General features: G+C 30.9%; 1 protein-coding gene across 7 annotated transcripts in view; it reads right to left on the bottom strand.

The window, feature by feature from the left end:
* Positions 1-19,309, bottom strand: part of inf2 (inverted formin 2) — a 45,826-nt gene extending 26,517 nt beyond the window's left edge. For 6 of the 7 annotated variants that reach the window (XM_051133670.1, XM_051133673.1, XM_051133672.1 and 3 more), the window contains exons 1-7: positions 19,154-19,309; positions 7,286-7,721; positions 4,280-4,395; positions 2,394-2,553; positions 1,515-1,548; positions 1,254-1,395; positions 1,026-1,158 (exon numbers count right to left, since the gene is read on the bottom strand). In XM_051133670.1, the coding sequence (XP_050989627.1) occupies positions 1,026-1,158; positions 1,254-1,395; positions 1,515-1,548; positions 2,394-2,553; positions 4,280-4,395; positions 7,286-7,685 (985 nt within the window). In that variant the 5' untranslated portion in view covers positions 7,686-7,721; positions 19,154-19,309. Of the gene's footprint in view, positions 1-1,025; positions 1,159-1,253; positions 1,396-1,510; positions 1,549-2,393; positions 2,554-4,279; positions 4,396-7,285; positions 7,722-19,153 lie in introns of those variants that run through there. The other variant, XM_051133677.1, reaches the window with a different exon arrangement.
* Positions 19,310-26,373: the final 7,064 nt, after the last annotated feature.

Here is a 26,373-nt window from a genome sequence, read left to right as displayed (position 1 = left end):
TAAATAAACAATTTTATAAATTAATAAATAAGAAAGCAAAAAATGTAAATAAATAAGTAAATTAATATATATACAAGTAAATAAGCAAATAGATATACAAGTAAATAAACCAAAACTAAAAATATAAAATTATATGTATTAAAAAATAATTCTAAAATAATTACAATTAAAATAAGTGAACAAGTATAAGTAAATAAGCCACGATTATAGAAATGAATAAGCAAGCAAAAATGTAAATAAAAAAAGTAAATTAATTTATGTAAATAAATCAAGCAAATATCAGTAAGTAAGCAAATAGATATACAAATAAAAAAAAAAAACTAAAAAAAAAACTAAAAATATAAAAATTGTATTCATTAAAAAAAATCATTTTAAAATAATTACAATTAAAATAAGTAAACACGTGTAAGTAAATAAGCCATGAAATGAATAAATAAGCAAGCAAATAAGCAAACAAGCAAAAAACGTAAAAGTAAATTAATATGTAAATCAAGTAAATAAGCAAATAGGCATACTAGTAAAAAACAAAATTGAAAATATTAAAATTATATTAATTTAAAAAATAATTTAAAAATATTTAATTACAATTAAAATAAGTAAATAAACAATTAAATGTACAAATAAACAAGTAAATAAAAACCAAGATTGTATAAATTAATAAATAAGCATGAATAAAAATGTAAATATGAAGGACATAAAGCAGTAATGAAATACCATGATAAAAAAAAAAAAAAAAAAAAAAAAAAAAAAAACACAACAACAACAAAAAATAATCTTGCTACTTCTTTATCAGTGAGTGATTTACCTTTTAGTTAAAAAAGACAGTCCATAATAACAATGACAGTCCACCCATAACATTTCTACATCAGAGAATGATTTAAAAGAAATAAGGTTTAAAAGAGAGGTTTACACAGTAGGACAGTTCACCTCCATTAACATAAAACTATATTCACCGGTAAAGCATTTCAATCTGAATGGATTCTATGAGAAACAGACTGAAATGCACTGCAAAGACAGAAACTCACAGCTCTGAGCGATCAGTATGGCTCGGTTAGCGAGCGCCTCCAGCGCCTGCCAGATATCCGCTCGCTCGGGACCCAACAGCAGCAGCGCCTGCATGATGGACAACAGCTGCAGAGAAGACGGGAAACTGCTCACCTGCAAACACACGACACACCACGAGTTACTCAACACGACACAAATCAAAGAAAGCAGACAGATCATCCCAAATCCGTAAAACGAGCGATGCTTACCTTGTTAAACAGAGATGTGAAGACCTCCTGATGGTTGCTCATGTCAATTCCTCCATAAAGCCTCAGGAGCTCGTCCTCATCCTCAGCCATGGCCTCTTCAAACGCCTCACACTGAATAATCAAGTCTTCATCATCCTCTTCTCTAAAGCACACACATGCATGCTTTATTGCATGTTTCATTATTTTTTGCATGCTGCATTGTTTAATTTCCTTCTAATTTGTTGAAAACAGTTGCACGCTTAAACTTACACTTAAACTCACCTTAACTTTGGCAGCAGGTGAAGCAGCTGTAATCCTGATGGATAGAAATTAACATAAAGTCCATGAATATACCATAAATAACATCTAGTGCTCAGTATTGGAAAGCTAAGTTGTGTTAAAGCACCAAACAGGAGGCGTGCTCTTGTGTGACAAACAGGTGAGTGCAATTAAGACTTGATCTGTTTGCAATTGCATACTATGCATACTACTCATACTAGTTTTGTAGTATGCAACATGCATATTATGCACAACTCAGATGACTTACTAACAGGTTCAAATGTGCAATATACAGTATGCATGCAGTTTCACATGCAATTCGTCATAAATACTAGGCAGTATTTAATGCACGCTGTGCAGTCAGTAGTATGCTAGGCTGTATTTGGAAAAAGGGCTGTGTGCTAAATAGCATACTTGCATGCTACTTTTACTTTTTCTGCAGTATGCAATAAATAAATGTTATATTTTCTATTTTTAAAAAATTGTAGGCAAATGTAAACAGTACATGCTGCATAATATGTAATATCTATGGCTAAATTCAAAGATGCATACTAGCATACTACTCATACTAGTTTTGTAGTATGCAACTCAGATGACCTACTAACAGGTCCAAATGTGCAATATACAGTATGCATGCAGTTTGTATTTAAAGCACTCTGTGCAGTCAGTAGCATGCTAAGCTGTATTTGGAAAAAAGTGCTGTTCTAAATAGCATACTTGCATGCTACTTTTACTTTTTCTCCAGTATGCAATAAATAAATGTTAAATTTCTGTTTTGTAAATTTTCAGTACATGCTGAATTCAGAGATGCATACTAGCATACTACTCATACTATTTTTATTATATCTCAAGTGTTTCTGAATTCAGCTATGTTGAACGTACCGATGAACTCCTTGCGCATCTTGTCTCTCTGGCGTAGGCCATCGGCGCTGAAGATCAGGGCGTTTATGACGCTCAAAAGAGTCACCATGTAAGGCACGTTATCAGTGGATTGGAGTTCATTCATAATCACACTAAACCGGTACTGCTGCGTCTTCACAGACTGTTAGAAAAACACACAACCTTTTTTTTAATTTTCAAAACTTAATTTTTAATTAGTAATATGTATTGCTAAGAACTTCATTTGACAACTTTAATTTTCTCAATATTTTGATTTTTTTGCACCCTCAGAATCCAGATTTTCAAATATTGTCCTATCCTAACCAACCATACATCAATGGAAAGCTTATTTATTCAGCTTTCAGATGGTGTATAAATCTTAAATTTAAAAGCAATAGATTAAATAAATAAATACACTCACTGATGCTCCAGAAGGAAACACCATGCATTAGCTTTTGAACATAATGAAAATGTGTAAATTTTTCTTATTTTGCCTAAATATCATATTTTTTTCCCATTTAGTATTGCCCTTCAGAAGCTACAGAAGATACTTGCATGTTTCCCAGAAGACAAAATAAGTTTCCAGCAATGACTGTATAATTTTGAGATCCATTTTTTCACACTGAGGACAACTGAGGGACTCATATGCAACTATTACAGAAGGTTCAAACGCTCACCGATGCTTCAGAAGGAAAAATGCTGCATTAAGAGCCGGGGAGTGAAAACTTTTGAGCATAATGAAAATGTGTACATTTTTCTTATTTTGCCTAAATATCATATTTTTTTCCCATTTAGTACTGCCCTTCAGAAGCTACAGAAGATACTTGCATGTTTCCCAGAAGACAAAATAAGTTAAATTTACCCTGATCTTCAAATTTCAAAAGTTTTCACCCCCCGACTCTTAATGCATGGTGTTTCCTTCTGGAGCATCAGTGAGCATTTGAACTTACTGTAATAGTTGCATATGAGTCTCTCAGTTGCTCTCAGTGTGAAAAGATGGATCTCTCAAAATCATACACAACTACCTGCTGTTCTATAGAAAAATCCTTCAGTTCCTTACGAATTCTTTGGTTTTTCAGCATTTTTGTTTATTTTAATTCTTTCCAGCAATGACTGTATGATTTTGAGATTCATCTTTTCACACTGAGGACATCTGAGGGACTCAAATGCAACTATTACAGAAGGTTCAAACACTCACTGATGCTCCAGAAGGAAAAATGCTGCATGAAGAGCCGGGGAGTGAAAACTTTTGAACATAATGAAAATGTGTACATTTTTCTTATTTTGCCTAAATATCATATTTTTTCCCATTTAGTACTTAAGTTAGTTAAAGTACTTATTATTATAAGTTAGTTTAGTACTTATTAAGTTAAATTTACCCTGATCTTCAAATTTCAAAAGTTTTCACCCCCGGCTCTTAATGCATGGTGTTTCCTTCTGAAGCATCAGTGAGTGTTTGAACCTTCTGTAATAGTTGCATATGAGTCTCTCAGTTGTCCTCAGTGTGAAAAGATGGATCTCAAAATCATACAGTCATTGTTGGAAAGAGTTCAAATACACAAAATGCTGAAAAACCAAAGAATTTGTGGGATTTTTCTGAAGAACAGCAGGCAGTTTAACTGTTTAGGACAAACAAGGGACTCATGAACAACTATCACTAAATAAAAAAACACAGCTTTGTGTGTTTACCCACATGCAGTCACACACTGACATATTAAGAGCTAAAATCCATCGCAAAGGGTCACAGGAGACGCATTTGAGACGCGCGTTATCTGTCTCAGCTGAGCAATTCAGTTCGAAACTCACTGTGTGACCTGATATCAATCCCTGAACTGATCCAGATGGAAGTGCATGAATCATATAATCACATAAATCACATAAACACTTGCCTTGTAATGGTCCAGAGCATCTAAAGCGAGTCTGTGTCCCTCTGAGGAGAACATGCTGAGGGCTGCCAGCAGCTCAAACACCTGCTTCTTTACCATGGTGTTGGACGTATCCAGAGCTGGAGGGAAAGGGAATGGAAAAACCATGATTTTAGCTTCCTCCTCCATCATTTGAGCTTCCTCCTCCATCGTTTTGTCCCTCTCCACTTTTAGGATGTGTTAGCAGCTAATTTTTGGCAGACGTAATGTGAACTTTGTACATCTGATGGTTAAAAAAAAACAGCCGAAGCATGTGATAGGTGTGAAGATTGTGCAATGCAGATACTGTGAGCAAAGCTTTGGAGGAATGTGTGTTTTCTGAATTTATCTGGTCTACTGGATAGTTAGTTAGTCACTGGTTTAAAGGAACAGTTCGGCCAAATCCGTCTTTCGGATGTAGAAACAGCGATTGCATGACTTTGACAGACTCGTTTTTGGATTGTGAACACATGCATTGTTCAAAGAGAAGCGTGAAGGAAACTAATGCGGGTTTGGAACAACATGAGGGTGAGTAAATGATTTCTGGGTGAACCAAGCCTGATATACAAAATTATAGTGAATAAAAACTAAGTTTATGAAATGGACTAGTTTATTGAACCTTTAGACAAAATATTTGCATGCTTTAGATAAAAATTTGCATGCTTTTGTTGAGTATCATATTTGACACATCAGACTTTTATGTCTCATAATTCTGAGAAAGAAAAAGTCATAATTATGAGAAAAAAAACAAAAACAAAATTATAACAAAAGTTATGACAAAAAGTCATAATCATGAAATAAAAAGTTAACACTGAGATAGAAAACCAAAATTATGACAAAAGTGAGTTATGAGAAGAAAATTATGAGACACGTGAATTATTAGATAAAAAAAAGTCAACATTATGACATAAGTGAATGAGAAAAAGTCAAAATTATGAGCTAAAAAGTCACTATTATGGCAAAAGTGAATTGTGAGATAATGTGTCATAATTATTGACATGACATTTTAAGTCAATTTTGAGATGGAAAAGTCAAAATTATGACAAGTGAATTGTGAAAAAAAGTCATAATAATGAGATAAAAAGACAAAATTATGACAAAAGTGAGTTATGAGAAAAAGGCATAATTATTAAAAAGTCAACACTATGAGACAGAAAGTCAAAATTATGACATACTTGAATTATGAGATTAAAAAGTCATAATTATGAAACATTAAGTCATAATTTTAAAATAGAAAGTCAAAAATATGACATAAGTGAATTATGAGATAAAAAAGACAAATTTATGACAAAAGTGAGTTATGAGAAAAAGTCATAATTATGAGAAAGAAAGTCAAAATTATGACATAAGCGAATTGTGAGATAATGTATCAATTATGAATTTTAAGTCATCATTTTGGAAAATTTGTCAAAAATATGTCAAAATTATGACAAGTTAATTATGAGATCAAAAGACAAATTCATGACAAAGTGAGTGAGAAAAAGTCATAATTATGAGATGAAAAGTCAAAATTATGAGATAGAAAGTCAAAATAGACATAACTGAATTATGAGATTAAAAAAATCATGATTATGATAGATTAAGTCATAATTTTAAGAAAAAAGTCATAATTATGAGAAAGAAAGTACAAATGATGACAAGTGAATTATAACATAAAATCAAAATTTTGAGAAAGAAAATCTAAATTATGACATAAGAGAATTGTGAGATAATGTATCATAATTATGACATTTTAAGTCATAATTTTGGAAAAAAGTCATAATTATTAGATATAAGGGCAAAATTATGACATAAATTAATTATGAGATAAAAAGACAAATTTATGACAAAAGTAAGTTATGAGAAAAAGTTATAATTATGAGATGAAAAGTCAAAATTATGAGATAGAAAGTCAAAATTGACATAAATGAATTATGAGATTAAAAAGTCATGATTATGATAAATTAAGTCACAATTATGAGACAAAGTAAAAATGACGACAAGTGAACTATGAGACAAAATGTCATAATTATGAGATAAAAACCCAAAATTATGAGAAAGTCAAAATTATGACAAGTGAATTGTGAGATAATGTATCATAATTATTACATTTAAAGTCATAATTTAAAAAAAAAGTAATATTGAAAGATAGAAAGTCAAAATTATGACAAGTGAATTATGAGATAAAAAGTCATAATTATGAGACAAATCCCTTAAATTACGGCAAAAGTGAGTTATGAGAAAAATTCATAATTATGAGACAAAAAGTCAAAATTGTGAGATAGAAGGTAAATATGATGACATAAGTGAATTATGAAATAAAAAGTCAATACATCAAGTCATAATTTTGAGAAAAAGTCATCATTTTTAAACAGAAATTCAAAATTATGAGATAAAAATCCATAATTATGAGATAAAAAGCCAAAATTATGACATAAGTGAATTATGAGATCAAAAGCTATAATGAGATAAAAAGTCAAAATTATGAGATAGAAAATCAAAATTGTGACAAGTGAATTATGAGATTAAGTCATAAGTCATAATTATGATACATGAATAATTTTGAACAAATTCTGAAAATGTAAACATTCGTAATTTTGAGAAAAGAAGTCGTAATTATGACTATAAAATAGTAAATCTTTTGAAATGGAAAATGGAATGGTTTAATGAAACTTCAGACAAAATACTTAAAAAGATTCAACTATATGCAAAAATATGTAATTTGGTGCAGATGCTGAAATTCATATGATAAAATTCTGCTGCTTGTGATGTAAACCAATGAGATCTTTATAACAGTAGAGCAGATACTGACATAAAATGGTCTAAATATCAGAGGTCATTTTGTATCTCCAATAATATGTTTTAATAGGATGAGATTGAAATGATCCAAACATAAATGCAATGCAATCCAATGATAATTCCTCCACTGAAGAACAGTGAAAGTAAAGATCCTGATGATCAGATTTGACACTCACTGATTTCTCAAATATGATACAGTAAGAGCGGCTTTACCCTGCGACAGCTTGCGCACGTATCCCTCATTATCCACGATGAAGTGAATCCCGGCGGACGAGTTCATCACGGCTCTGACGCAGTTCACACACGTCAGCTGCAGCAGGGCGTCTGCGATTCGAGAGCAGCCGCGTCCCGACAGACGGTCCAGGGCCTCCAGCAGCAGGTCGAGGCCCGAGAGCTCCAGAAACTGCACCATCCAGGTCTGGTCGCTCTTCTCCAGACGCTTCTTCAGGCCCGAGTAGTTGACCACGGTGGGCACCTGCAGCAGACGGATGCACAGCTCGGCGTCTGCGTTCTCCAGGTTGGCCTCCTGCGGGCCGTCCGAGTCCTGAGACGAGCCCAGTCGACCCCGCACGGCCGCCCACTTCTTCTGCGCGCCGTCCGATTTCCCAGACATGATGATGAATGATGATGATGATGATAGATGAAGGTCCTGTGAAGGTAAAAGGCAGAGAATACAATTAAACACACAATAATAGGAGTTTCGTTCAGATTCACACAGAAACTCAAATCTCTTCACTACAACCCGCCAAAATAAAAGTCTGGTTTAACATGATGAAATTATGACAGACATATATAACTATTGTCTACCAAAAAAGTATTTCTCAAACAGTCATATAAATATGAAATAAAATTTAAATAAAATTTAAAACATTATTATTTTTTTTATTATTATCTGCACAACAAAACTTGCTCACTGTATGAAATGTAATAGATTAATAAAATGACGTTTCTTATAATAATAATAATAATAATAATAATAATAAATGTATTAAAAAAAAATTCTTTATTATTATTATTATTATTATTAAGGCACTATGCAACAGAACTTGTATAATGTAATAATTAAAAAAAAACAAACAAACAGTTTTTATGTTAGTCCTTGTAATAATAATAATGATAATAATGATAATAATAATAATAATAATAACATTTATTTTAAAAAGAATTGCTTTATTATTATTATTATTATTATTATTTAATTATTAAGGCACTGTGCAACAGAACTTGTATACTGTATAAATAAAAAAAGATAAAAAATAATATTGTTTTTATGATTTCCAAATAATAATAATAATAATAAATAATAATAAATGTATTAAAAAATTAATTGATTTATTATTATTATTACTACTTAATTATTAAGTTACTGTGCAACATAACTTGCATACTGTATAAATAAAAAAAGATAAAAAATATTTTTTGTTTTTATGATATTCCTTATAACAACAGCAACAATATTATTATTATTAACAACAACAACAATAATAATAATAATAATAATAAGTTCTGTTTTACAGCCTCTTATTTAATAATTTAATAATAATAATAATAATAAATCAATGTAATGTTTTAATTTTTTTATTATTATTATTATTATTATTATTAATAATAAATTATTATTATTAAAGAGGCTATACAACAGAACCTGCATACTGTATAAATTAAACCAGATGAAAAATATAATAATAATAATAATAATACTAATAATAATAATAAATAATAATTAAATGTTTCAATAAATTGTAATATTATTATACTTATTTATTTTATTTTTATATTCATACAATTATTATTATAATTTAAAAAAAAATCATAAAACCAATATTTATTTTCATCTGGTTAATTTATACCAATAAATTAAAGTATTTTAATGAATTTTTAATTTATAATGTGACAAAATTGCTGTATGTTATTCATTTTTAATTGTTATATTTTCATGTGATTACATTTTAAATGCTTGTTTAGTTTAAAAGTTTAAAGAATTAATTTCTTTAGACACAATTCTTTTTAATGAAAAACATAAAACAGAATCCAGGAAAAATAAAACAGAAAACAGAATTTATTAAAAAATAATAATAATGATAATAAATAAATAAATAAATGAATAAATAAAACAGATTTCATGCCCTAAATTAAAAGGTAGCTGACTCTGTGAAGTTTACTGGTATAGTTAAGTTTACCTTCATTTTCAAGGTCTAACAAAACATTTTCCCATAGACGGGAATGAATATCGTGATAAACATTGTAAATGAGTAATATGGAAAATGTAGCTCAATTCTACTTTCATAAAAGAGAGTCATATTCTGTGCTAGAAAAGAGTCATCAGTGCACATTTGGTGCTGGTGAGACACAAAGAGACGTCTGTCAAGCATAAAGACACATGCCTTGAGGAATAATTCCCATCTTAAAACACTCCCGATAAACAAAAGATCAAAACTAGGCTTGAAGATGCAGGAAGGTCAGAGCGTCTATCAGAAACGCACATATTTAGAGGAAACGAGAGCCAGGAAGGAAGGATAAAACAGCAGCGTAACACTTTGCTCAATCCACAGGAATTGATGATCCGTTCAGACTTGCAAGACTCAACCTAACATGAACTCTTCTCGTCTTTCTCCACATGAGTTCAGACTTTCCTGGCATATTTCATTTTGACTCACCATCTGCGCTGTTCTGGGATCAGAGAGAGGTTTTCTATGGCAAGCGCTGACATGAAACTCATTTTAATCACAGGCTTAAGTGTTTTCACATTAACTGTGAAGAATACAGGTTTTTTTTTTAATTGGAAAATAACTGTGTCCTTTGTAGAAGCATGTTCAGATCTATTCCACATCACTGTAAGTAAACAAAAGCTGAAAGCTTTGTCTGAACACACCCTTACAGTCAACAAACACAGGAATCTCCCTAACATACACACAGAGATGAGAGATTTTATTGATCTCACATACAGACGCCAATGCAAAGGTCAGAAAGCCATATGAGGTTCACGTACAGACGAAGTCATACTTAACATACACCTTTAGATCAATTGCAAACAACAGCCCTGAAAATCATTTCAATTAAAGTTTGTCTGTATTAGAATGATTTCTGAAGGATCATGTGACACTGAAGACTGGAGTAATGATGCTGAAAAACTCAGCTTTGATCACAAAAATAAATTACATTTTAAAATGTATTCACATAGAAAACAGCTATTTTAAATTGTAATAATATTTCAGATTTTTAATTGTATTTTTGACCAAATAAATGCAGCCTTGGTGAGAAGAGACTTAGTATAAGCATCTAGATAAACTGTGAACAGCAGCCTTGAAAATAAAAAATTGCATCACTTAAAGTTCAATTAAATTTCAGTTTGCATCAATATTTTCCATGTAAAAGGCATTTAAATTATGCCGTTTTATGTGCAATTCTAAATTTATTTTAGATTTTTTAAAAGAAATGTATATTTTTATTCAGTAAGGATGCATTCAATTGATGAAAAGTGACAATAAAGACATTTATAATGTTACCAAATATTCATATTTCAAATAAATGCTGTTCTTTTGAACTTTCTATTCATTTGTGAATACTGAAAAAATAAAATGCATCACAGTTTCCACAAAAATATTGTGCAGCACAACTGTTTTCAACATTGCTAATAATCAAAAATGTTTGTTGAGCAGCAGATCGGCATATTAGAATGATTTCTGAAGGATCATGTGACACTGAAGACTGGAGCAACGATGCTGAAAATTCAGCTTTGATCACAGGAATAAATTATTTTTTAACATAGATTCACATAGAAAACAGCTATTTTAAATTGCAGTAATATTTCAGATTTTCAATGTATTTTTGACCAAATAAATGCAGCCTTGGTGAGCAGAACAGACCAAAATATACTTAGTATAATCATCTAGATAAACTGTGAACAGCAGCCTTGAAAATAAAAAATTGCATCACTTAAAGTTAAATTTTATGTGCAATAAAAATGTATATTTTTATTCAGTAAAGATGCATTAAAATTGATAAAAAGCAACAGTAAAGAAATTTATAATGTTACCAAATATTCCTATTTCAAATAAATGCTGTTCTTTTGAACTTTTTATTCATCTGTGAATCCTGAAAAATAACATGCATGCACAGTTTTCAGAAAAATATTGTGCAGCACAACTGTTTACAATATCAATAATAATCAGAAATGTTTGTTGAGCAGCAAATCAGCATATTAGAATGATTTCTGAAGAATCATGTGACACTGAAGACTGGAGTAATGATGCTAAAAATTCAGCTGCGCATCACAGAAATAAATTACATCTTAACATAGATTGACACAGAAAACAGCTATTGTAAATTGCAATAATATTTTAGATTTTTTACCATATTTTTGATAAATAAATGCAGCCTCGGTGAGTAGGCTTGCCACGATAGACGGTGTTGACGGTGTTACCGGTTTTAAGACGCAACACCGGTGACATCACTTTTCCACCGTGACACCGTCCCGACATTTTTTTTTTTTTAAGTATTCGTTTTTTTATGAAATATTTATTTGAATTAAATGGAAAATATAATTCTAAATAATTTACTTAAGACGAGAGCATGCACTATAATTAAAAACTGAACATGGCTACATTGCGTCATATTTAATTTATCACGTGAGGAGAACGAGAGGAGTCGAATTTACAGAAAGAGAATGGCGTTGTTTTTTTTTTTCGTTATGTTAATAAAAGTTCTGTTTAATATCAGTGATTTTTTTTTTTTTTTTTTTGTACTTTCGTTGTCGTCCATTCAAACAATTGACGCCGAATTGCCAATTCCCGCAAAACTGAAAGTGAAAGTATAATGCGCACGCATTTATAAGCTATTTAAACGCAGAGGAAAAGAGGAAAAGAGGAAACCCCCACCCCCACGGTGATACCGGTATTACCGGTGTTGTCACATGTCGATTAACCGGTGGGGAAATTTCCTCATCGTCACAACCCTATCGGTGAGCAGAAGAGACAAAAATATACTTAGTATAAGCATATTTTATATTATATTTATTATATATTTTTAAAAGAAATTAACATTTAAATTCAGGAAAGGTGCATTAAATTGAAGAAAAGTAACGATAAAAACATTTATAATTTTACCAAAATAAATGATGTCCTTTGAGCTCTCTCTTCATCAAAAAATCTGAAAAAATACAACTTTTATATTATGTTTCCACAAAAATATTGTGCAGCACAACTGTTTTCAACATTGCTAATAATCAGAAATGTTTGTTGAGCAGCAAATCAGCATATTAGAATGATTTCTGAAGGATCATGTGACACTGAAGACTGGAGTAACGATGCTGAAAATTCAGCTGCGCATCACAGAAATAAATAATTTTTTAACATAGATTCACATAGAAAACAGCTATTTTGAATTGCAATAATATTTCAGATTTTTGACTGCATTTTTAATCAAATAAATGCAGACTTGGTGAGCAGAAAAGACTTTTTACAAATCAGATGCTTAAAACAGATTGCAAGTGTTTTCCAGGACGCTCACTGACTTTTTAAACAAACACTTGATTGTTAGGACAACAAGCATTGCAGTGCATTGCACATCCATCTGCTGATTCAACTCGATCTTTACTGTTTATCTGATGATGTTACACTAAACACACCAGCCCAGCGCTGGAATCTGTCCCATCAGCCACAGCGGGACGTCCTGCAGGGATTTACTGCCGACAAAAGAGCGCTTATGCCACGGCGAAGCTAAACAAAAGTGCCAGAGCATCTTTGGCACTGGATGCACTTTTCCTTTTTCTACCCAGTTTGTTTTGACAGAGAGAAAGTCAGACAGATGCTTTATTTAGCGGGAGAGAAAAAGCTATTTTAGATGTTCGTCTCAGAGAAAGTTGGGCATATTTGGGCTTGTTCATCTCTGGATGCTAGATACTCAAAACAAAGACCCTCACAGAACAAGAAATAACAAGATAAGTTTATTTACGACATACTGAAGCACCTGAAGTTGATACAAATCTACTGAAATACCAGTCATGCCGTTATGTTAACTCAACTCAGACGCTCAGATAAAGCAAAACACTCCCTTTTAGAACAAATTGCGCAAACGTTCATGCAAGAATCTCTGCATGAATGCCAGGAATGTCCTTCACACAGACCCTCGAATGTCTTCAGCACATGTCACATGCTTAGTCAGGAAGGAAAGACTTTCACGTGAAGGGAAATTCACAGAACAATACGACTCAATGCTTCTGCTTTTCCCACTGCCGTGGTCATTTTTCCTGAAGAGTGAATCGCACAGAATCATTAAATCAGGCCATAATTTGACCCAAAACCATGCAGATAGAAGCATTTTCATGACAAAGCATTCATATAATAATCATTTTGTATATTTAAAAAAAAAAACGCTATTTTTTGTGGATGAAACTGTCATGAAATAATAAAAAAAAAATTAATAATAATAATAAATAATAAACTTATTATTTAAAATGTAAAAATTATAATAATAATAAAAAATAATAATCGTTTGAACAGTTTACAATACAAAACCCGTTGTGTTGACATAACGTGAATTAACGTAAAAATAATCACAAATCATATTGCATTGATATTTTTTGGGACGGAGTTATTAAGAAAATAAAGTCGCAAAAAGCACATTATCATTTTAATATTCTGATTTCAAAAATCCCATTGTGTTTCTATTTTAAGGATGGAATTATTAAAGAAAATAATGTCACAAAAAGCACAATTTAATAAAAAAATGAACACTTTAATATTTTAACTTTAACAAAATCCCATTGTGTTGCATTTTTCAAATGGAATAATAAAAAAAATAATGTCACAAAAAAACAATTTTTCCTTTAATAATAATTTTAATATTCTGACTTTTAAAATCCCATTGTTTTGCTATTTTAAGGATGCAATTACTGAGAAAATAATGTCACAAAAGCACATTTTTATTTGTCATTTCAACATTTAAACTTTAATAAAATTCAATTGCACTGCATTTTTGAGTGGAATTATCGAGAAAATAATGCCACAAAAAGCTAATTTTTATTTAATAATCATTTCAATATTTTAACTTTACTAAAATCCCATTGCATTGCATTTTCTGAGTGGAATTATCAAGAAAATAATGTCACAAAAAGCACATTTTTACTTTAATAATAACTTTAATATTCTGAGTTTTAAAATCCCACTTTGTTGCTATTTTTAAGGATGCAATTACTAAGAAAATAATGTCACAAAAACCATTTTTTATTTAATAATCATTTCAAATCCCATTGCGTAGCATTTTTCGAGTGGAATTATCAAGTAAATAATGCCACAAAAAATACATTTTTAAAATAATAATTTCAATATTTTAACTTTAATAAAATCCCATTGCATTGCATTTTTGGAGTGAAATTATGATTATTAAAATAATGTCACAAAAAGCAAATTTTGCTTTAAGAATCATTTTAATATTCTGACTTTTTAAAATCCCACTTTGTTGCTATTTTTAAGGATGCAATGAAGAAAATAATGTCACAAAAGCACATTTTTATTTATCATTTCAACATTTTAACTTTGATAAAATCCCATTGCATTGCATTTTTGAGTGGAATTATCAAGAAAATAATGTCACAAAAACACATTTTTATTTAATAATCATTTCAATATTTTAACTTTAATAAATTCCCATGGCACTGCATTTTTTAAATGAAATTATCAAGAAAATAATGTCACAAAAAGCTCATTTTTATTTTAATAATCATTTCAATATTTAAATTTTAATAAAATCCAATTGCATTGCATTTTTCGAGTGGAATTATCAAGAAAATAATGTCACAAAAAACACATTTTACATGAATAATAACTTTAATATTTTACCTTTGATTAAATTTCACTGCAATGCATTTTTAGAGTGACATTATCAGGAAAATAATGTGACAATAAACACATTTTCTTTTAATAATCATTTTAACATTTTACCTATAAAATCATATTGCATCATATTTTTTGGGATGGATTTATTAAGAAAATAATGTCACAAAAAAGAGAATTTTATTTAATAATCATTTAAATATTTTAACTTTAATAAAATCACATTGCATTAAATTTTTTGAGCGTAATTATCAAGAAAATAATGTCACAAAAAGCACATTTTACTTTAATAATCACTTTAATATTTTAATTCTAATAAAATCCCACTGCATTGCATTTTTGGAGTGAAATTTTAACATTTAAAAAAACAAACAAACTTGTTTTAACTTAAAAAAAAGTGTTTGTGCTGGCTTAAAATTTTAAGTTTACTCAACTCAAATATCCTCGTTTTCATGTAGTACAACATAACATTTCATGCTGATGAAACTTACATTTTTAAGCTATCACGAACACTTGCTTTTTTAAGTTGAAACAACTTTTTTTACAGTGTAAAATCATATTGCATTGTTATTTTTTTGGGATAGATTTATGAAGAAAATAGTGTCACAAAAAAACAAAATTTTCTTTAGTAATCCTTTTAATATTTAAACATTTTAAAAAAGTAATCACGTTAAAATTTTGTCTTTAAAAAAATCCCGTTTTTGGTGACTGTCAAGAATTTTTTTCCCCCCTAAAAATCCCATTGTTAGATTTTTGGGGTAAAATACAACCCGGACGTGTTTTCATGAGATTCACCTTAATACTTTCAAGAAGCAGCTAGAACGCCCAAACAGTCCAAAGGTTATTTGACAGTAATGGCTTTGAACAGAAGCGCAGATACAGCGAAGCGTCTTCTCTGTGTTGACCTTGATAAAGCTTCTCTGTGAGGTCAGACCCTCTCACGGGTGATGATAACCCACTTATGAACACTACAATCACGTGTGTTTGTCTCAAACCTGCAAACACGAAAATCAGTCATACAGCACTCCTCTTCAGATGAAATTTGGCTGTGCAGAAGTTGAGTGCAAAAGCACAGTCCATATAAGTACAGAGATTGCATATAAACACTCCTGCAAACGACGGCTTGTTCATTTCACTGGAATGTGTGACTTATTAAGAGCATCACTAGAAATAGTGTGAATTTATCACATTTCCTCCTTTTCTGGCTGTCACGCTTACACGACACAATCTAACGGGACAAACAGCAGCCGTTTCCTGTGAAATGCAAATAGGCCGTTTAATAACCACTTACATAAAATAACAGGGATCGTGCCAGAATGATAACAGCACAGAGAGCAATGCAGTTTTGTTTTTGATGACGGATGCATTATTCAATCTAGCAGCCAACCTCTCACTTTATTATATCATCAACAAGAGTCTAGAGAATTAGACATTATTCACCATATAAACAGCTGAATCACAAAAAACACAATGCATTGCATGAGATCCAACTTTGCCAAGCCTCTAACATGTAAATGTCATGATAAACACCCATAAGATCATACTTGACTCAGCAGACACACCTGACTAAATTAATAATTACAATAAATGACAGTAAAGCTGCAATAATCTGGTGTTATTTAACAGATTTTTAAAGGTTTATTTCACAGCTTTTCTTTTAATAATAATGTAAACATTTTGACTTTAAAATCATATTGCAATACTTTTTTCAATGTTAAAAACCTTATTGCATTGTTATATCTGGGTAAGGAATTGTTAAGAATAAATTAAAAAAAAAAAAAAAAAAAAAAATCTCACAAACAGCACATTTTTATTTAATAATCATTTTAAGGTTTTAATTTTAAAATTACATTGCATTGCAATTTTTGGTTAAGGAATTCTAAACAAAAAAATTCACCAACAACACATTTTCATTTGATAATCATTTTAAGATTTAAATTTTACAATCATATTGCATTGCTATTTTTATGTAAAGAATTGTAAATAAAAAAAAAAAATTCACAAACAGCACATTTTCATTTAATAATCTTTTAAGATTTTTTTATGTTAAAATCATATTTCATTGCTATTTTTAGGTAAAGAATTGCAAATAAAAAAATTCACATACAGCACATTTTCATTTATCAATCATTATAAGATTTTAATTTTACAATCATATTTCATTGCTATTTTTATGTAAAGAATTGTAAATAAAAAAAAAAATTCACAAACAGCACATATTCATTTAACAATCATTATACGATTTTAATTTTAAAATCATATTTCATTGCTATTTTTGGTTAAGGAACTAAAAAAAAAAAAAAAAAATCACAAACAGCACATTTTCATTTAACAATCATTTTAAGATTTTAATTTTAAAATCATATTGCATTGCTATTTTTATGTAAAGAATTGTAAAAAAAAAAAAAAATCATAAACAGCACATATTCATTTAACAATCATTTAAGATTTTTTATGTTAAAATCATATTTCATTGCTATTTTTAGGTAAAGAATTGCAAATAAAAATCTCACAAACAGCACATTTTCATTTAATAATCATTTAAGTTTTTTTTATGTTAAAATCATATTTCATTGCTATTTTTAGGTAAAGAATTGCAAATAAAAAATTCACATACAGCACATTTTCATTTATCAATCATTATAAGATTTTAATTTTAAAATCATATTTCATTGCTATTTTTGGTTAAGGAACTGAAAATAAAAAAAATTCACAAACAGCACATTTTCATTTAATAATCATTTTAAGATTTTTTTTATTTTAAAATTATATTGCATTGCTATTTTTGGGTAATGAATTGAAAATAAAAAATTCACATACAGCACATTTTCATTTATCAATCATTATAAGATTTTAATTTTAAAATAATATTTCATTGCTATTTTTGGTTAAGGAACTAAAAATTAAAAAAAATTCACAAACAGCACATTTTCATTTAACAATCATTTTAAGATTTTAATTTTAAAATCATATTGCATTGCTATTTTTATGTAAAGAATTGTAAACAAAAAAAAAAATTCACAAACAGCACATTTTCATGTAATAATCATTTTAAGATTTTTTTATTTTAAAATTATATTGCATTGCTATTTTTGGGTAAGGAATTGCAAATAAAAAAAATTCACAGTTGTCTTTTTATTTAGCAATTTTAATTTTTAATAAAAAAATTTAAATAAAAAATATTTTTTATTAAAAATTATACTTTTAAAATCCTATTGCATTGCTATTTTTGTGGACTGAATTGTAGTAATTGTGCAAAATACCACACTACTACAGTAAAAATGCAATAATGCAGCAAAAAGCCATGTTTTTACACTATTAGAAGTCACATATTAATTTAATTTTATCAAACTAAAAATGATATTCAAAGTTGAAATACAGTAAAACAAAGATTATGTACGTAAGAAAATACCGTTTACCTTTTTTCAATAAATTCAATGTGTTACTTGCCTTTTCTTTGCAAATAATTGCAAATTTACTAGCAATTTCTGAGAAAAATGGTTTCGACCGAGTTAATCCAGCAATTTGGTCTTAAAATATGTGAAAACAAAGCCCAAAACACCTGATAAGGCTTCTTATATTGATCAACTCCATCTAATGCACTGTTTTTACACACAGCAGCTGCATTTCAGCACAACATCTGCTTCATATTGAGACTCTTCCTCAACTCCAGCACTAACATAACGCACTGAAAGCACTGGGGCTCTTCAGAAAGCCTCTCCACCTCCACATCTGATTGCTGTTGTCCATCTGATCTCCTGAAAATATCGCCCACACTGATGCATTTACTCCCACACGGTGAAATAAAGCACAGGCAGCGACTGAAGAGGACAGCATGTCTTAAAATGACGAGACAGCATCAATAAATCATCTTTACATACAACAATTCTGCGCGTTGTTTACATGCTTAACTCAGGAAATGACAAACAAACGTGAACGTGTCAAGACAGTGATTTCAGCTGATGTTTGGCTTCATAGGACAAACGCAACATTGTTTCCATATTCAGACCAATAAACAAAAGACAAATAGTAACAAAATCTCCGCTGCTTTACCGACAGTCAAGCTTCATCTCCGAAACATGGCGATTTTTCCTCCTCAGCGCCATATTCACAATGTATAATCAGCGTTTTGGAACACTACTAAGATGACACTTGAGATTTTTGTCTAAACCTAGGTTTTACTTGAACTCAGATGTGTTTTTATGCTGAAAGCGGTATGTTTAAGACATTAAATATTCATTTGTCCTACCTGTGATTCAGCGAGTGTCCCTTATGAGGTGATGAAGAGGAGGACTGATGTGAGGAGACACATTCCGGGTGTCTCTCCTGATAGTTTGAAGTAATCCAGGCGGATGAGGGTGAGAATGTTAGACTGACCCGTGATGCTGCTGACACATGTGCTGACCACGCCCACTGCTCGAAACGGGGCGTGGCTTAACGCGCTCCTGTGCCAATCCAAACATTCCGAATGCTGGAGTACTTTTAAAGAAACAGAAACCCAAAAATAAAAATGTGCTCGGGTCATCCAATATTAGGATGAGTTTGTTTCTTCACCAGGTTTGTTTAAATGCAGCTTTGCATCACTTGCTCACCAATGGATCCTTTGGAGCGGATGGGTGCCGTCAGAACGAAGGTCCAAACAGCTGATTAAAACATCACAATAATCTACAAGTAATCCACACCACTCACATCAAAATCCAGCCACATATTTGTTTAGACTGTTTTGGCTTTCTCTACTGATTCGGACCACACCACTTTTTCCCCTAGAGGAAGTGTTAGTATGGATTATGGACCTGGATTTTACTTAAAATGTGTTTCTTTTGTCTTCTCAGGATGTTAATTGATGGATTGGAGTGGTGTGGGTTACTTGTGGATGTTTTTTATCATCTGTTTGGATTCTCATTTTGACGGCACCCATTTACTTCCATTGGTGAGCAAGTGATGTAATGACATTTCTACAAATCTGGTGAAGAAACAAACTCATCCACATCATGGATGGCCTTGGAATGAGGATATTTTCAAAAATTTTCATTTTTGAATGAACTATTCCTTTAGTTTGCATTGCACGTGTTTAAAATGATGTTGGAAATGTGTCCCTAAATGAACTTTAGGAATGTCAAATCTAATCTCGCTGGTCGGACACACCCGAATTAATGCAACGTTGTGTTGCAACTCATGTTACTCAAACGGTCTAGATTTAGAAAAAGATCATTACTAAGGCAACAGATTTTTTTTCAGATTTAATTATGTATCTTTAACTTTCACTGTATTTCTGGTTTTACAAAGTTATTAAAACAACACGTCTACAGTCTAAATCTCCGTGACAGATCCACTGTCTTGTGCAAATGTTTTGTTTGATTGAATCAAGTGTCATCAGTTGATTAGATATTTTTACAAATCCACCGGTGTGTTGATAAATGAGATTCTGCACGTCATGTACGTTTTAGATTTTCAGTGCGATGTGAAAGTGTCCGTGTTCGTCTCTGGACAACAGAAAATCTGATAAACTAACAAACAAGAGCTGAATGAGCACAAGAAGCAGTGTCATTCACAGCTGACACACGCATGACAGAAAAAAAGAAGGAAATGATTTCCCTGCCTGCATGTAATGAATATACAAAGAGAATCTTATGATTATGAATCAAGTTTGGTGTTATGCATAAGTTTAGCAAAGTTTTGTTTATGCCTAAAAAAAGTGTTTGTCCCTCCATGCAACATCAATAATATATATATATATATGTGTGTGTGTGTGTGTTAGGGTTATTATAACCATAAAACTGTGTTACTTCAGATAAACATAAAATAAAATAATTTTTTTTTTTATCATTTTAATATAGTTGTGTGTGCTAAAACAGCAAAAATAAAACTGAAATAAAATGAGTAAAAACTAAACAGATATATTATGCATGCGTTTTTTAAAAAGTTTTGTTAATTTTGTTGTGTTTCTGTCTTTTTTGTACATTTTTAGCAGATTTTGTGGAAAAAATATATGTATTAAATGATGATAATAATAATTATATATATACAGTGTTGGGGAGTAACTAGTTACATGTAACGGAATTACGTAATTTAATTACAAAATAAATGTAATTGTAATTAGTTACAGTTACTGAGAAAAAAATGTGTAATTAAACGAGTTACTTCTGAAAAATGCCAGTGATTACATCTGAATTTTTTCACACACCCACCCCCACTTACAGATTCAATTGACTTCTTTTAAATTGCATTGACTGCTCTAAAATGAGACACCAATGTTTCAGGAGTGTAGGACACAGAATAGGACACATGCTTATTCGATAACTGTTTTATTTCCTATTTGGGTTTATGCATAAACTTTATTTTTTAAGATTGTTTTTTCCAAGGCATTGTTAGATGCTAGTGTTTTCTATGCAAACATTTGATTTCAAACCCAGTATCATAGCTATTAAACTATTTCTTGTTATGATTTCAAATCTGTATTTAACCTCACAATGATCTCAAAGTAAATAAGAGCTGTTAAGGCTGAATTTGGGACATTGGTGCCAATATCCTCGTGGTTAGTGTGCCGACATATAGCACAACTGCGCTCACGGTGACCTGAGTTTGATTCCCATCTTGAGGCCCTTTGCCGATCCCGCTCCCCTCTCTCCTCTCAGCTCTTTCCTGTCATCTCTCTACAATCATATCACAATAAAAGGCATAAAAAGCCCCAAAAAATAAGTATGTCTGAATTTGTGGCGGCTGTGCTTTAAATTAAATGATTACACGGCTCTGTGGAATGCTTGATTCTGATTGGTCAGTCATGACATTCCAAGGTATGTTATTCCCCGATAACAACTGGTAAAACTAATAACTCAGACTCATTCGGGGCAACTTAAATCAGTGCTATATGCTTGATAGTTTTTCTTGGCGAAAGCTTTGCGTCTGTCATCCTGGTATCGTGGACTCGCTCTTATGTTTCATACAAACACAGCTGCTGCCATTTTTTATGTGGTGAAATGGTGAAATGTTGTGTAAGCAAAGTGGTCTGACTGCAGTGTATCCCTAAAATGTCTAGTTTGAACTTGCCGTTTGCTAGCAACGGATTTCTTCATGAAAGCTTCAAATATTTCAACTCAGATCAGTGTTTCGTGTCTAATTACTTTGACACGAAACGTCTAAATAATCTATCAAGCAGCTGTGTAATTCAATTCATTTTTCAATTCAAATTTATTTGTATAGCGCTTTTCACGGTACATATCGTTGCAAAGCAACTTTACACCAAATTAACGTTTTTACAATATACGTAGTAGTAGCTTGATGTACATATGGCAGAGATGTGTGGTAAAGATCAAATAATGACATAATCAAACAGACAAGAACACTATAAATTAGCAGCAGGATTCGGTAGTGCTGTGTGTTGTTTCAGGGTTGGCATCATCTGAAGTCCTCTGTGGGGTTGGCATCATCTCTTCTTAAGTGTTCTGGATCCACACTGGAGCTTGTGAATTCCTACTTACCACGGGATGTCAATCCCATGGCAGAAACAGAGAACAAATAGGAACGTAATTAGTGTATCTTCTGTTCAAACTAAGCAAAGACAGATTTGTTCAACCAGAGCTAAAAGATTAATAATGAGCATTTGATCAGATATAACTGCAGGAAAAGTTTATGAGATGCATTATTTGAATGCTTGGCTAAAACGATGTGTCTTTAATCTAGATTTAAACAGAGAGAGTGTGTCTGAACCCCGAACGTTATCAGGAAGGCTGTTCCAGAGTTTGGGAGCCAAATGCAAAAAAGCTCTACCTCCTTTAGTGGACTTTGCTATCCTAGGAACTACCAAAAGTCCAGAGTTTTGTGACCTTAGGGAGCGTGATGGATTGTAGTGTGGTAGAAGACTAGTTAGGTATGCAGGAGCGAAACCGTGAAGTGCCTTATAGGTAAGAAGTACTATTTTGTATCTTAAATTAAGATTATAATAAGTAAGGGATAACATACATCTTTCTTTTGCGATAACAACTGGCTGGATGTACATTATCCCACTTATTACACAGCTGCTTGATAGATTATTTAGATGTTTCGTGTCAAAATAATTAGACACGAAACACTGATCTGAGTTGAAATATTTAAAAGCAAAGCTTCCATGAAGAAATCAGTTGCTAGCAAGTGGCAAGTTCAAACTAGTCAGACATTTTAGGGATACAGTTCAGTCATAACACTTTAATTAAAGAACATTTTAACCACATAAATACAGATTTGAAATCATAACAAGAAACAAGTTTAATAGCTATGATACTGGGTTTGAAATCAAAAGTTTGCATAGCTATGACAGGAAACACTGGCATCTAACAATTCCTTGGAAAAAACAATTCATCTTAAAAAATAAAGTTTATGCATAAACCCAATAAGCATGTGTCCTAAACTCCTGAAACATTGGTGTCTCATTTTAGAGCAGTCAATGCAATTTATGAAAGAAGTCAGTTAAATCTGTATTTGGGGGTGGGTGTGTAAAAAAAAAATCAGATGTAACCCCCTTTGTAATCACTGACATTTTTCAAAAGTAACTGTAATTTAATTACACATTTTTTCTCAGTAACTGTAACTAATTACAATTACATTTATTTTGTAATTAAATTATGTAATTCCGTTACATGTAACTAGTTACTCCCCAACGCTGTATATACAGTCATGTGAAAAAGTTAGGACACCCTATTGAATTTTTATTGTTTTCTGTATCAGAACATGATAAAAATGATCTGGTTCTTGGCAGGTCTTAAAATTTGGAAAATAAATCCTCAGATAAACATAATCACATGACATATCACACAGTGTCATTTTTTATTTAAGAAAAATACAGCCAAGAGGGAAAGGCCATGTGTGACAAAGTTAGGACACCCTATGAGTCAACTGCCTGTAGATCCACTTTTAGCAGCAATAACTTGAAGCATTCATTTTCTGTGACTTTATCAGTCTCTCACATCGTTCTGGAGGAATTTGGACCACTCTTCTTTTCAACGTTGCTCCAGGTTATTGAGGTTTGTGGGCATTTGCTTATGCACAGCTCTCACCACAGCATTTGAGTCCGGATGAGCTCTGGATATAGACTGGGTTATTGCAACAGCTTGATTCTTTTCTTTTCAGCCATTCTGTTGTAGATTTGATGGTGTGCTTGAGTTCATTGTCCTGTTGCATGACCCAATTTTGGCCCAGCTTTAGATGTCGGACAGATGCCCTCGCATTTGACTCTAGAATACTTTGATATACAGAGGAGTTCATGGCCAGCTCAATGACTGTGAGGTGCCCAGGTCCTGTGGCTACAAAACAAGCCCAAAATGATCAGCCCTCCTCCAGCATGCTTGTCTTTTGGTATGAGGTGTTTGTGCTGATATGCTTTTAGGTTTTCACCAAACTTGGCGCTGTGCATTATGGCCAAACATCTCCACTTCGGTCTCGTCTGTTCAGAGGACATTATTCTAGAAGACGTGTGTTTTGTTCAGATGCAAATTTGCTGTGCTGCATTGTTTTTTTTTTTTTATATAGAAAACTCTTTCTTCTGCCAAGCCTTCCAAACATGCCATTTTTGTCCCATATTTTTCTAATGGTATTGTCATGAACTTTAACATATAACATGTGAACTGAGGCCTGTAGAGTCTGAGGTGTAGTTCTTGGGTTGTCTGCCATTTCTCTGAGCTTTACACAGTCTGATCTTGGGGTGAATTTTCTGGGACGTCCACTCCTGGAAGGAGAGGTGTCTGTTTTAAATGTCTTCCACTTGTGAATAAACTTCAAATAGTTTGGAAATGGCCGTATTGCTCTTCTCAGATTGATGGCAGCAACAATTGCTTCTCTAAGATGATTGCTGATGTCTTACCTCCTTGGCATTGTGTTAACACACACCTGAAGGCTTCAGACCAGCAAACTGCCAAAGCTTATGCTTTTATAGAGGTGCTCAGACTTGCTGATGATCAGTTCATCAAAGGTATTTGATTAGCAGTGCTTGACTGTTATTTACCCTCTTAATTCCAATGTAAACAGTAAGGGTGTCCTAACTTTGTCACACATGGCTTTTCCATTTTGGCTTTATTTTTGTTCAGTAAATAATGACATGGTGTAATTTGTCATGTGTTGTTGTTCATGTGAGGTTTTATTTTTGAAATTTTAAGACCAACCAAGGACCTTTTTTTTTTTTTTAAATAATGTCCTGATACAGAAAACCATGGAATTCAATATTCTATATATATATATATATATATATATATATATATACAGTCATGGGAACTTTTTCACTTTTTATATATATATATATAAACTTTATTTCAGCAAATTTCTCATTGCAGTTTAGTTTAAATTGACGTGCTAAAACTGCTAAAAATAAAACTGAAATAAAATGAATAAAAACTAGACAGATATATTACGCATGCATTTTTGTTTTTATTTTAATTTTAAAATATTTGTATTTCAAAAAATATAAATATTAATAATAATAATAATAATAATAATAATAATAATAATACTATATATATATATATATAGATATAGATAGATAGATAGATAGATATAGACATATAATTTGTGTATGTGTGTTAGGGTTATTATAAACATAAAAATGGGTTACTTAAAATAAACATTAATTGAAAATAATTTTTAAAATAAATAATATAAAAAATAAAATTAAAAAATATAAAAAACCCTTTTATTTCAGCAAATTTGTCATTGATGTACTAAAACAGCTAAAAATAAAACTGAAATAAAAGCAATTAAAAATAGATATATTATGCCTGCATTTATATTTATTTATACACACACACCCACAAAATCTGCTAAAAAAACTGAAACACCAAAATTAACAAAATTTTAACTAAAATAAAAAATATATATAAATATAATATAATGTGATATCAAAAAAATATATAATATAATACAACATAATATAATATAATAATGTGGTATAAAAAACACAAAATAAATAAAAACTACATACACAGACACAGACGCACACACACACACCCAAATCTGCTAAAAAAAACTGAAACACCAAAATTAACAAAATTCTAACTAAAATAAAATAAAAAATATAAATATAATATAATGTGATATCAAAAAAATATATAATATAATATAATATAATATAATATAATATAATATAATATAATATAATATAATATAATGTGATATCAAAAAAATATATAATATAATATAATATAATATAATATAATATAATATAATATAATATAATATAATATAATATAATAATGTGATATAAAAAACACAAAATAAATAAAAACTACATACACAGACACAGACACACACACACACACACCAAAATCTTGAATAATATAACAGAAGCCCAAAAAAAGACTAAATTACTAAAGCTTTCATTAAAATTAAAATGAAAACAGTATTTATGGTGATTGTGTACTAATTTGATCTGATTTGATCTGATTTGATTTGATTTGATTTGATAAAGGTGCATTTGTTCATCCCGACCTGAAGGGGCGCTGCGCTCCT

The sequence above is a fragment of the Labeo rohita genome, chromosome 17 (genome assembly GCF_022985175.1).
Source record: "Labeo rohita strain BAU-BD-2019 chromosome 17, IGBB_LRoh.1.0, whole genome shotgun sequence".
In the NCBI taxonomy this organism is placed as follows: domain Eukaryota; kingdom Metazoa; phylum Chordata; class Actinopteri; order Cypriniformes; family Cyprinidae; genus Labeo; species Labeo rohita.
Note: the sequence above shows the minus strand (reverse complement) of the source record. Positions and strands in the feature narration are given on the sequence as shown.